Source organism: Parasteatoda tepidariorum, chromosome 8 (assembly GCF_982258835.1).
Source record: "Parasteatoda tepidariorum strain Cologne lab strain chromosome 8, Ptep-v5.0, whole genome shotgun sequence".
NCBI lineage: Eukaryota > Metazoa > Arthropoda > Arachnida > Araneae > Theridiidae > Parasteatoda > Parasteatoda tepidariorum.
Genome location: NC_141762.1, coordinates 46,100,781 through 46,114,760, shown reverse-complemented (window position 1 = coordinate 46,114,760; position 13,980 = coordinate 46,100,781). Strand labels below are relative to the sequence as shown.

Genomic DNA, 13,980 nt, shown 5'->3' with positions numbered 1-13,980 from the left:
GGAACTCAAAAAACTTCAGAGTAAATCCATAGGACCCATTATTAATTTTTTGATAACTTAGAAATTGTTCTATGCAATTAAAATGTACCGTCTTGTTTAAATGGACAGTCTTGTTGCTGGAAACTTTTCAAAATAGATGTTTAAAAATGATACTAAAAATCTACTGTCTCAATAGTATAACAAATAAAGATCTTTTAACAAAAACTAATATACCATTTGTCAATGAAGAAATTTTAAAACGAAGATGGAGATGGATCAGCCATATACTAGGAACAGATAGAAACAATCCTGCAAATGTTGCAAACTCATGGGAGCCTGATGGAAGGAGAAAAAGAGGGAAACTGAAACTAACATGGCAACAAAGCATTAAGGAAGATCTTAGTAGAGTAAGATTAGCTGCATAGGAAGAAGCGCGTTGCCTGGCCAAAGACAGGAGTGTGTGGAGAAAAAGATTAGAGGCGTTGTGTGCAAGTTCGGCACAAAGAGGATAAGTAAGGACGGCTTGTTTATATAAACTTAAAATAATTAAAATTCCCTTTATATTTGAAGTTCAGATTAGAGGTTTTATTTGATTGGAGACAGATAGTATATTTCAAATTAGAGGTCTGAAAATTACTATCAAATTGATACACTTTACATTTTTTACTTCCTCATATTAAAAAGTAGCATTTGGATATTTAAAAGAAAAATCTTTCAATTTGAATTTTTATACATTATTAAAAAATGCATTGCAATGATTTTACAATGAATTTAAAAATGATATTACTACTCCAATCTAAGTATTTATAAAATGTCTGAAATAAGCATTTTATTCTTTAATAAAATGTACATAAAATATATTTTTATCTATAGGCTAAAAAAGAAAAAAAGAAATAATAAATTATTGTAATAAAGCTAAAAATAAATTTCCTTTACACATAATTAAGCTAATGATAAAATAAAATTGCTAAATCTCTGATGTTTTATAACTACAATTAAAATATTGAAGATATTTAATTTCACATAAACACAAAAAAAAGAATTTAATCCCTGAAGCATGGAAAAAAATTAAGAATAACTGACTACGAAATTTAATCTTTGTTTTAAAAATTCAAGATTAAAACACTCTTAAATTGCCAGAAAATGAAAAACAATACAAAAACTAAAGAAAAATACTCATATTTTCAGCAATTTAATTTGCGTTCGAAAGCTTATTTTAATAATTAAATCTTCATTTAAACAAAACACAACACAAATTAATTAGTCGAAATAGGACTCGGTATATGTACTTTTAATAAGATATTAAAATAAATCATCTATTGAATTTCATAAATAAATTAAAAATTAATGAAGAAAATTCTAATTACTTCATTTCATTCACATGCCTCTTCTTTAAAACGAGTTAATTAAATAACCGGCAGTGTATGAAATTACTTCCACAAGATGGCGCATTTCTCTTCTCCCTGCCGAAGCTTTGGAATGGAATTCTTCTAATACTGAGCTCAAATCGTTTCACAGCAGTTGAGTCAGATGGTTCTGCAGTTTGCTTACCGTGTAGGAAAACTTGTGTGATAGGAGTCAAATCTAATTCTTAGGATTCCTATGAGTTCACCAAATTTTTTTTTCCTTGTGTAGCAGTATTGAAGAAATTTCAGATTTTCTGTCGTCACTTTAGAGATCATTTTCATTAGATTTTCTTACTTTTTGTCAGGATTTATGAGTTGAATTTTATTATTGATTTCGACTAAGCCTATCAGCCGAATCCAGCTACTACTGTTACTTGTGCCATGTGATTTCTGCTTCAAAATTAGCGAATGTGTGGCCACAGGATTATGTTTATTATGCGTTGTTCCAATGCAGAGAATCTGCATTTTCTTTAGAAAAAAAAATGCCTGTGTCTACTAAATTTTTTGTGAACAATTATAACCAATGTTAAACTGTTTTAAATTGTACACGATCGTTTGTTTAAATAAAACAAACATGCATGAAATGTTTCAAAATATCATGTAATTTTAAATCAAAATTTTAAATAATAACTAGTAAGGCTACACAGATCCTTAATGAACTATTCGAAATATTTAAGTTTCATGATTAGGAAAAAATCATGTTGTATCCAATGCTCATGTTAATATTTGTTGCAATTTTAAGGCGATTGTATCGGAGAGCTTATAGAATTTACGATGATAATGGCTATTTGAAATTTCATCTCCGTCAATATAGATCATGGCTACCATTTTTACTTCATGAATGAAGGCCATGGATGTCCATCTTGATTTACTTAGAATTTTTGAATTTTGTTGCATACCATACTGCGAGACATGACACTTTCTATTTTTTTTGAAATTTCAGTTGGCTCATAAAATAAAGGAGTAATAAATTTAAAAGAAATTAGCTTATATTTAAAATGCATAAATTTTTGTATAGTGAAATTAATTTTGAAGTTCTCCTTTAGTACACATAATCCAGTATGAGTAAATAATTATTTTATAAAAACATGTCCTTTATATTCTACTGCGCAGGATAAAACTTTACCAACGAAAAAAAAACTTATGTTAGTTTGTGTTCGTCAATAAATTTTTAAACGGAATGTCAGCCATCCCAGTTGAAAAACTAGTGCACTGATCCGAAAGTTTAAGTAGTTCTACATTACGTACAAGATGTTAAGGACATGTTTGGGAATTCAGTATACGATGCATCATATTTCCTTAACTTAGGCAAAGAAAAATCCCGAAGAAATAGTTATGGAAATGGAAATGAATCGTACTGGTGGTATGATGGGCCCCGGCCATCACCGCCCTCCGAGGAAGAGAGGTAATCACCACAGAGAATCCAAGTGCAAAGGCTGTTGTCGACGTTTTACCACTTTTCTTTTTTCACATGTTGGACTATGTGCTTTGGTTATTGGATACAGCGTTATGGGTGCATTCGCTTTCAGGGCATTAGAAGCCCCTTATGAGGAAGAAAAAGCTCACCAAGTAAGCCAACTAAGATCTGAAACTGTGCGACGGCTTTGGGAAATAACGGACAATCTTAATGTACTTTATAAGGATAATTGGACGCGAATGGTTGCCCATGAAGTGAAGCATTTTCAAACAGAACTAATTGCTGCTGTTAAAGATGGATATGATGGAAAGGATGGTAAAAATCAACAGTGGTCTTTTTCTGGGGCTTTTCTATATTCATTGACTGTCATTACAACCATTGGTAAGTTTCTTTACCCAAATTCATTAATACCTTCTTATAATATTTTTGAAGAAAAATGTTTAATGGTTTAAAATTATTATATATTTAATCACACTGACAGCTATTAAAAACGAATCTTGTTAGTAACTAACAGCAAACAAAGAAACACAATTTTTCCGAAAATAGAAAACGTATCTTGGACATTTTTACATTTATGAGAGTGCAAAATTATGTTTTTAAAATGCATAATATGTTTGAAATGTGTAACATATTTCGACATATTTAAAGCTACCTTTTTTTAAATAATAACTAAGTCTAGAAAATTTAAGTAAGCTGAAAATGTGTCGTTCATAAAAAAACAGGAGGTTAGATAGATTATTATATGTTTTAGCTCCTTTTTATTAAAAATAAATATGATTCTATCGTTTTTACATACAATTAAAACACCGAACCAATCAATATTGCCCAGTGGTAAATTTTTAAAAAAAATATTGTTATTTTTGACTTTTAGATGATAATAAGAAACAAAATTTCTGAAAAACTGAAACAAAAATATCATAAAAGGGGGAATAAACTTTTTTCAAGGTTATAAGAGAGCTACATATAAAATAATTTAACTTTAAATTTATCATACTTATAAACCTTCGAGCATAGCTATTGATTTTATTGTTTTAACTGCAGCAAATATGGAGAAAATGTCCTCATTAACTCTTAATGATTGTTATTTTTAAATCTAATTATTTTTCTAGAGTATTTCTTTTGAAAGCTTTATTAGTTTTTATTTTATTTCTTTATTAATGGGTTATGTGAAAATAATACTCCAAGATTTTTAATTTTCTAATGAAAATATTTTAATATTTTTTTCTAATATTATTTTAAAAATGATAAGTGTAAAAGATGGTTCTTAACTTTCGATCTTATCAGTCAATAATTACAACCATTGATAAAAAGTCAATCAATACATTGTTTGATTCATTGTTAGTTTATTGCCAAGCTTTTAACATTAACTGAAAACTTAATCGTAATATTTATCTGTTACATTAGATGCAGCTAATTATCACTGTTATATTTCTCTGTATTTGTTAATTTTAAAAGTTTAGAGTATGGCGCTTTTCTACTGTTTAGGAGAAGTACGCTATTAAGAAGTTAAATTAAATTGCCTTTTAATTATTGATAATCTTTAATTTTCCTTTCTAGACAGGATGATACAACATTCAGAAATCGTAAAGTGCTGTCATTAATTGTAATGTCAGTGAATTCAAAACTGTTAATTTTCGTCATAATAACATAGATTTCAAAATGATCTTTTAAGTTTTTGCATCCTTTATCATATTCTTCAGACTTTTCCTTTGATACTTTTTTTCTTGGACATTTAAATGATTTTTGAAAGATAAACGCTTTAAAAATAATATGATTATTATAGCATTGATTTTTGTTTGTTAAAAAAAGCTTTTATTTATCAAACAGTTGTAGCTTCAATAATTTTGTTTTAAGAATTAAAAAAAAACTCAGATAGAGTGACTCGTAAAAAAAATATATCAATATACTTTTATGAAAAGTAATAAACTTTTAATCAAATATTTAAATGATTGTAAGTATTTTTTTAACTCAATGACAGAAAGTAAAATGCCGAAAATAATTCTTTTCCATCGTATTTTTTATTCAAACATCAAGTGTTATATATTTAATATGTTGCAGTAGTAAATCTCAAAATTTATATCTTCGAAATTTGGCACAATTTTAAAATGATTCATTCTTAATTCATTTTTAACAATCTATTTAATTTCTGTTTTTTAAAATATTAATAAATATTTTTATTCTCAAAACGAATCAAAGCCATTAAATTTTTGCTTATCAAATTGCATTTAGTATTTTAACTAAGTTATAACTGTTGATGTCTGTTTTCAAAAATAAAAGTTTAGTTAGCTTTATAATACTATAAATAAGTATAGTATCAATACTGAAAATAAAATAAAACCTTTTGGCATATTCGAATAAGCTTTAATGACATTATGGATTCTAAAATATGTAAAATAAATCAGTAGAAAGATTATTTTACTTAGCAGAGCTAGGATTTTTTAATTTTATCTATAATCTTAAGTTTTAAAACTAGTAAGTTTATTTAGAATTTAAATACACCAATGCATTGAGGTTTTATTATAGCATCCATTAGAAGAAAACATTTTATGGGTAATTAAAGAATAATTAAATGTGAAACAGTGTTTTTAAATTTGAATTATATTAAAAATAAACATATAATGAATACATAGTAGTGTATACGTTTTTTTAAAACACGTTCTCTGTCTTTTCCTTCATTTTTTAATTAAAAACAATTGTCTTATACAAGATATTTTTAATTTGAAAATATTTATAAAACTCCGTTTTGAACATAGGATCTAAAACTTATAAAGTTGTTGATTTTATCAAGGAGAAAAAAAACTAGTAAAATTACCACCCTGTATAGTAAGGACACTTCTGGTATAAAAAAAACATATTTCTGATTAATAATTTTTCTCCCATTCTTATAGCAACGGTTTAGTTTTGGTTTTCAAAATTTTAATTCTTATTACGATAAATTTAGTAAAATATACAAAACTGAAAAGTAAATTTAATCAAATAATTGGTTTACCGCAGTCGCCAAACTTTATCACACATTATAGATCCATATTGTACCGGTAAATTTTACCAAAATCATTACCAAAGCACTTCGGTAAAGATTACCAATCTTTTTGGTGTACCTATGGAGTCAAAAACACCATTTCTATCATATTATGGTTGGTTTGACGGCGCTATTTTTATCAGTATAGCATACAGTACTGTCGTTAAGTCTGGTTTGCAGTCTTCTTACTCGTGTTTTACAATTTTTTCTAACTTATTTTTCAAACAACCATTAACATTAAAAAAATATTCATTTAATTCTTCACATCTAGTAATAATACTAAATTGTTTTCAACAATGTATGCATTAGCGCTGCATAGTAAATTATTATACTCGCTATTTGGGAATTTGTAAAATAATCAATAAATATTAATAAAAAAACTTACGAGAGACGTACTTCATCAAATATAATATTGTTATTAATTAGCAGTCAGTATTCATTATTTTTATTACTTAGAAAATTTCCATTTGCTACACAATAGTGATAAACAAATACATATATAATGACTAAAATAAAATGGATGAAAATAATTTTTTTAATACCGAAAAAACAAAAAATAAATACATAATGTAATTTTATGCAGTAAAAGTCTCAAAATGACTCAATTGTAATCTGCATTTTGTATAATATGATTATAATTTATGTCCTGTTAACTTATGATTAGATGATTATAAATACTTTTATTATATTATTTTTAACTTAATGGAGGTTCAGCAAAGATACAAAATTGAGGAAAAATTTCTTCCCTATACACTATTTCCCTTTCTTATAACATCGAAAAACTGATTTTGACTGCAAACAGCAGCTTAAATATGACTTTGTAAGTGCAGAACCATCAGTGGGTTAAGCAAAAGAAAAATTTTGCTAATATATTTATGTTCTCAGTCTCTATAAGTCACAAAAAGAAGCAAAAATGCAGAACGAGATAGCATTACAACTAAATATTCAGAATAAAAATATATCGTTGGTGCACTGTTAAAATTTTCCTTCTAAAATTACGGTAAAATAACTGGCAGCTGTCTGTCCATCCGATTAACCGTAAAGTTTACGGTCGAGAACATTTTTCTCCTTTATGATTTTGAAACTATTTACAAAAAGTATGGTTATAAAGTCATGAATACGAAACTATACGGCTTTTTAACCATTTACTACTAGCATTTTTCAAAAACGTAAAAAGAGATGTAATTGTTTAACTAGAAATAGGAGCTCGCCTTTTCGTTAGGTAATGGGCATTGGAGTGCGCCGGACACTGGAAATTCTTCATGTATTGAAGGGAATGGAGGAAATATTGTAGTGTCAACGCTAGGACTCAAACTCCAGTTTTGCCAGGTACCATAAACCAGTTCCATGAGATTGACAGATAAGCCCGCTCGGCTATGATATGTACACATTTGCAAAGAAGTAAGTAGCTTCATTAGGTCGTTCTAGTGAGTGCGATAAAATTCGGGGTGTTTAACCGTATTAAGGAAAAGTAGTTAATAAACAATTTTTCTCAAACTTAACCATAAATAAAATAGTGATCAAACTGTTATTTGACTGTTTTGATTAAATAGGGTAAAATAACCATTCAATAAATTGTTATTTAACCATTTTTTCAGAGAAATTTCTAACAGTGTATCTTTTCAATTCCCTTTACAGAAAACGAATTTATATTATTTAATCAGAAAAGATATGAAAGTAAGCAGAAATCCTATGATTGCATATTATTTGGACTCCCGTTTCATTTAAGAAATTATATTATGCATACTGTTCACACCCTTATTACAATAAGAAATTACGATACGCATATTATTTGGGCACCTTTTCCAAAAGGAAATTAGACTATGCGTACCATTTGAACCCTGTTTCCAATCAAAATTTATATTATGCATAGTATTTTGATCCCGTTTCCCATACGAAATTATATTTTGCATATTATTTGGATCCCGTTTTCTATTTTTAAGACAGGATTGTTTCTATAATCTAGAAATGTGGTTGTATTGAAACCGTTGCTATTTAATGTAATTACACCAAATTTAGAAAAAAATTCAAAAATAAATGTCACGTGCAGAATTTTTAAAAAATAAAAATATTTGAAAAATGAAAGATTTATATAAATTTCACATATTTATGTCATTACCTTGTTACTAAGGCAGAATTCTCCTTGTGTTGATGATTAGGCTTCCTTATTTGCATTTTTCCTTAAGTTATTAAATACTGTTGACGATGTTGTAAAAAATTGAAAGAAACATTTTTGCCGTTTTAAACTTTAAGAAAATTAAACCGATTTTTGAAATATAAATGTATTAAAAGTGAAAAATAAAATGTAGCAATAATAACCATATAATTTATTTCATTAAAAATATTCCTAGTTTATTCAGTGGATTATTTTTTAATCAAAATCAAATTCTCTAAACTATAAAATGTGTAAATGTATTAAATTCCTCCCAATTTATAAACGCATAAGTATTTTTTTATTATTATTTCTGCTTTATCACATATCTTTCAAATCTCATAATCTAAAATAGAAAGAAATGAAAGCTCATGTAACATTCAAATGAAATGAAAGATTTATTTATATACTTAAAACAGAGTTGTTGACTCGATAAAAATATTTTTTTCAAACATAATTTTATCAAAGTAGTTGTTTTTTCATTTTCCGTATTTGTTTTCGTTTCATATTATCCATTTTCCGTGCGGAAATAAAAAAGAAGAAAAGCGTTAAATATAGCACTTATCTTTTACACATTTTGTACAGATAAAAAAATAAGATGAGAAATCTGCCAGCTGTAGCAATCGATCATTGCATATATGCATATTTTAACATCAGCGGGTAACCAGGGTTAGGCCTTTTTCTCTTACATTCCAGAACTACTGCAGACGATATGACACAAATAAAGGAAGTTTCGCGATGATGGATGGCATCGACTTGTTTCCCCATTCCCGAAAATTCAAAACATTCTTAACCATTAGCATAGCCTTTTTTTATATTGAAAAGCAAAAATTTGATGATAATAATTAGCATTTGTTTAGATTGAAGTGAGAAGATTTTCGGTAAAAATTAAAACATGTTTTTACTGCATCGTTGATTATATTTTAATAAAACAATTCTTTGAGAATTATTAGCATTTGTTTAGATTGAAGTGAGTAGATTTTCGGTAAAAATTAAAACATGTTTTTACTGCATCGTTGACTATATTTCAATAAAATAATTCTTTGAGAATATAGTAGTTTTTAATGCCAGATAAGGCGTTGGGATCATTTTAATCATTTTTTGCCATTTCTTATGTTGTTTTTAAGATTGCACGTGAGCTTCGAAGGCAATATTTTTCACTTTTTCTAAATTGCTTCTAAGTATACTGTTTTAAAATTTCAAGCGTTTATGTTAGCAATAAAATAAATAATTATAGAGCTACCTAAAACAACCAAACGAGATAATTTTGACCCCATAAGAAAAGTGTTAATTCTTATACCTGTTTTTGATTTTGAAATGCTTCAAACCTTTCAAAAATGATTTGTAAAACAGAAATGGGAGTATACCCTGTTCAAAAATGCACGTAATAGTTTCCGTTAAATTATATGTATCTTAGACTTGATGTTTGAAATAGTTATTGCATTACAAATTCGTTATTGAGTCTGAAAGAAACAGTGTTCATCCTGATTATAAATTTTTATTATTTTATAATCCTGAACAAGAACAAGCAGGGGAACTGAAAGGGGGATATTCATTGCCAAACAAGTCAAAATACAAATTTGCCGCATAACGAAACCTTCAAATTTTTGTTTCCAACTGACATAAAATCAAAAAATAAAAGTTTTTTTCGATGGTTAGCTTTATTTGTTCAAATAGAAAAAACGGCTCAAACTGAAATCTAATCTGGGAAATTATAATGCCCTGAGTATGAGGCAACATCCAAACTCTGAACACAAGGAGACTATTGATAGGTGTTATATCTCAGTAAAACTTGTAAGTGATTTTTTTTGTTAAAAGAAATTCCCACATTAATGGAATTCTAAGCCTAAACATGGAAAGCATCTTGTGTAGTAAAATGGAAGCAAAACACGCAATGCAAAAGCAAAAAAGTAACATAATTCTGAATAGCATTTATGTGAATGCGTTTGCAGATGGCAGCATCGAGTAGAAGTAAAGCACTATCACTTACTACAATAGATAAAATTGTGACATTCTAAATTACCTACCTGACTATTCTAAATTACGTAAAATTTGTAGGTGACTCGCATATTGTTACGAAGTTTGTGATGTTGCTGTCCTCATTAATTGGACAGTTTTCAAGAAATCTTTCTGTCACCTTCACTACTCATAGCAAGTTCATTCTTTTCCTTATTGAAGAACTACGAATCAGTGTTTGTGCATCAAATAGCTCCTAATTCATAAATTTCAGTCTATGAAATAAAAGAAACAAGCTATTTAACACCGCAAAGAACAGAAGAAAACTTCCGGTAACTATGAGAAATGAACTATAAGAAATGGTTGAAACCAATTTTTTGATAATTCGCTGTCTTTTTCACGTCGCGCGGATATACTGCAGTACGCTTACGCCAAAGTCAAACTAATGATGGAATTTACACATTTAAAACATGTTGTGGCCTAATGCGTATTGTTTATATTCACATCGCTTGTTTATTTTCATAAGGATTGCGTTCCTATGAAAGAATAATCTGTTATATAATATTACTCTATATTTTTATATTTTCATTACATTAATAAAAAAATAATCTATAAAACCCCTTATGTATTGTGTTTTTTAATATTCATCATTTATAAAACCATTTACTTACGAATGACATCAGTTTCTAATGAAGATCAAATTGACACCAAGTGACGGCTTTTGGTAAGTCCAAAATCCGGCTGTTCTCTGTTAGCATGACATTTTTGATTTTGAAAAACACAATTTTGGAGATAATAATTACCATTTTTAGAAAATGAAGTAAGAAGAGTTTAGGTTAAAAATTAAAATCTGCTCTATATTGCATTGCAGAATGTATTTCAATAAAATAACTTAAGTGTTTATGCTATAATAAAAAAAGGAGAGTTTTTTAAAAAAAAACTTAAATCCAGGCTCAATGAGAACGCCGTAGTTTTTAACACCGGTTATTAGATTTTTCAACGCATACTTTAGTAATTCACTTCTAGAAAAAAATTTCTTTTTTTTAAAGTTAAGTGCTTTTAAATTTAATATGCTTTATGCAAATAAGAAAAATAGGAAGGTGTGGGCACTTATATTTGTTCCATGTTTAATTATAAAAATTTTTTTAGGTAAGGATTTTTTTTTATTTTAAAAATCTCTTCTAAAGAAATGAGGTATTTAATTTAAACTAATTACATCTGTACTAATATATTTAATCTTCCCTAATTTTCATGATGAAGAAATATTTCTTTGTCTATTTACTAATAATACAAGTACTCTAAGTACTTCAACACAGTGTTTATCAATGTATGCAAGTCACTTGTTATAGTTAAAGAAATAAAATCTCTTTGAAATATTTGTTAGAAAAGTGTCTGTGTGTTTCCTTTTTTAGCGAAACAATTAATAATTCAGCTCTTTCTGCAGTTAAAATAGAGGTTCTAAATTTTAAATTGAAATAAAATACCTATTTTTTACAAAAAAATATCTTATTCTTAGATTAATACACAGAAACAAGTGTGTGGCGAAATTCATCGTGTTTCTGTTGATATGGAAACACTAAAAACCTCGGTATTTTTACCGAAGCGCTTTAGTAAACGATTTAGGTAAAATTAAGAATACAATAAAACTTTAAAATATGCGATAAAATTTGGAAAATTTAGTAACATTTAGTTATTTCACTATAATAACTTAAAACAAGGCATAAAAACCACTTGTTTGGTTAAATTTACTTTTCAGTTTTGAATATTTTACTAAATGAGTCGAATATTTTACTAAATGAGTTTGAATATTTTACTAAATAAAGATAATTTTGAATCAAATCAAAGAATGAAATTGATTTATTCAAGTTCAGAAAGAAGACAATATAAGTAAATAACACTTAGAATGATAATAAATCAAAATGGGAAAGTGCTAAAAGTAGTTAAAACCAAATTTGCCTTATTTTTAATAATTTAGAAAGTCAGAAACACAATTCTAGAAAAAAACGAAAATTATTTTTAGATATGTGTGTTAGCAAAACGGTACTTCATCAGGGGACACGCTGAAAGTCAAAAGGCAGGAGCATTTCCGTCGTCAGTTGTCGTGCCAAAAACTGGCCATGCCCCGAGGCCCCATAATGGATAAACAAATAAGAAAATGCAATTAGAAAAATTTAAATGTAAATGCAATGAAAAATCAATAACATACAAACACAATTTAAAAGTACACAGAGTAAGACTTAGTAATGAAACTCCCACAAATAAGAAAAATAAATAAAGATAAAGTTACAGTTAGAATAACCAAATCAAAAAATATATATATAAATTGTCAAATAATTAAGAAAACTTTAGAAATATATCAAGTGCTGACCTCTTTGGAAAATCTTGAAAAATAAAGCAAAAAACATTCAATGAGTAAAAAATTTCAAAAAAGTGCTGCTATCTATATGCTTCAGGAATAAAAAAATCCTAAATATCACAGAATGGGCCGAATTATTTGAAAGTCTATAAAATAACTTGAATTAAAATATTATAATTACAGTAATTAAAAGGAAAATTATTATTCTCCAATGCAATTTTAAAATTCCCAATAGCTGAAAGAAAATCTGTTTCATTATTACAAATAAATTGTAACCTAATATTTTAACCAATCAAAATATTCTTAAAAATCTTAAAGAATAGGTTAGAATTAAAATGTGTTAAACTAATAATATTAACCTTAAAATCTCTTCTTTTATCGGGTGAGAAGTTTATTAATTTTTTGGTTATGAAGTTTAATATCAAGTTCTAAAAATTATTTCCTTTAAATTTTATGATTTATGATATGTGAAAATATAACGAAACATGCTTAAAATTGTTCACACGTGAAAGATCTTTCCACTATTGCTAGCGATGCATGCATGCATCTCGCCGCCAAGCTATGAATTGAGAAACGCGAAAAAATATACCTGGATGTTGTTGGATATCACAATAGCTCAGACGATTCTTGCAATCAGCAATTTTAACTCACAGTAGTTTTAACGCAGTCGCGCAGAACAATTGTAAGTGCACACCAAAGAAAATAATCCATGCGGCTTAAATCAGGAGAATGTGGTGGGCAGTAAACAGGTCAACCACGTTTTGGCTTTTTTTCCTATCAGTAGCTGTTTTTTTCTTTATTTGGACCAGTTTAAAAATATTTTATCAATAAAAAAACGTGTTTTTTAAGGAAGTTAGTGCATCTAAGAAAAATTAGTTCAACGTTGAAACAAAAAATTATCGAACTAGCTGCAATTATGTTATACTGTGTTGAACAAACGATTTTTTCGTTTAAGTAGAACTTTTGTATAGTAAAAGCAAATATTGTATAATTAAGTGTAAAAAGCAATGTATTATTGTTCACCCTAATATCGTATTAAGGTCGAAACAATTTGAACAACAATGTTGTTCAATACGCTTTTAAATATTTTAACAATGTACTTTCGTATTAATTCTCTAACCTTTATCGGTTTATTAAAAACATTTTGTTAATAATATTATTTTTTTTCATAAAAATTCTATACCCGGACAAACTAATGTTAATTTTTTTTTTACTTTTGCCTTTATCATTTACGTTAAAATGTTTCACCTTATAGGAAGCTTATTAGTAAATCTAGCACTTTTCTTAATAGATGCCTAGAGCTTTTATGCGTTCATTTTATTTTCTAAAAATATATTTTTAGTCATAAAAGTCCAAAAAAAGATTTCATTGCCTTTTTGAAAAAAAATCTCTAAAATCATTTCTGCTCTCTAAATGAGTGAATAAAGCTTATTTAAATTACTTAGTAAATTTAAAAGTCAAATTAAAAGAGTTAATTGTGATTTTGTTGACACAATGACTTTTTAAATTTAAATGCAGGCGTAATTTTGTTTCCGCAGATGTTTTATCTCGAGTTTAATTAGTACAATTTTTCTCTTATTTATCATTTAAACGTATTTTTCTTGTACGGAAGTATAATAAGTTGTTTCTTCAAATTGTTGTCAGAAGACCTCTTTTTAATAAATAGCAATATATATTATTTATATTTTCTTCTTG

At 27.4% G+C, this 13,980-nt stretch overlaps 1 protein-coding gene across 1 annotated transcript in view; it reads left to right on the top strand.

Moving 5' to 3' along the window:
• The first annotated feature begins 1,427 nt into the window (after positions 1–1,427).
• LOC107445842 (TWiK family of potassium channels protein 7) overlaps positions 1,428–13,980 on the top strand; it is an 82,781-nt gene continuing 70,228 nt past the window's right edge. The window contains exon 1 of the mRNA XM_016060333.4: positions 1,428–3,183. Coding sequence (XP_015915819.2) covers positions 2,721–3,183 — 463 coding nt within the window. The 5' untranslated portion in view covers positions 1,428–2,720. The remainder of the gene's footprint in view (positions 3,184–13,980) is intronic.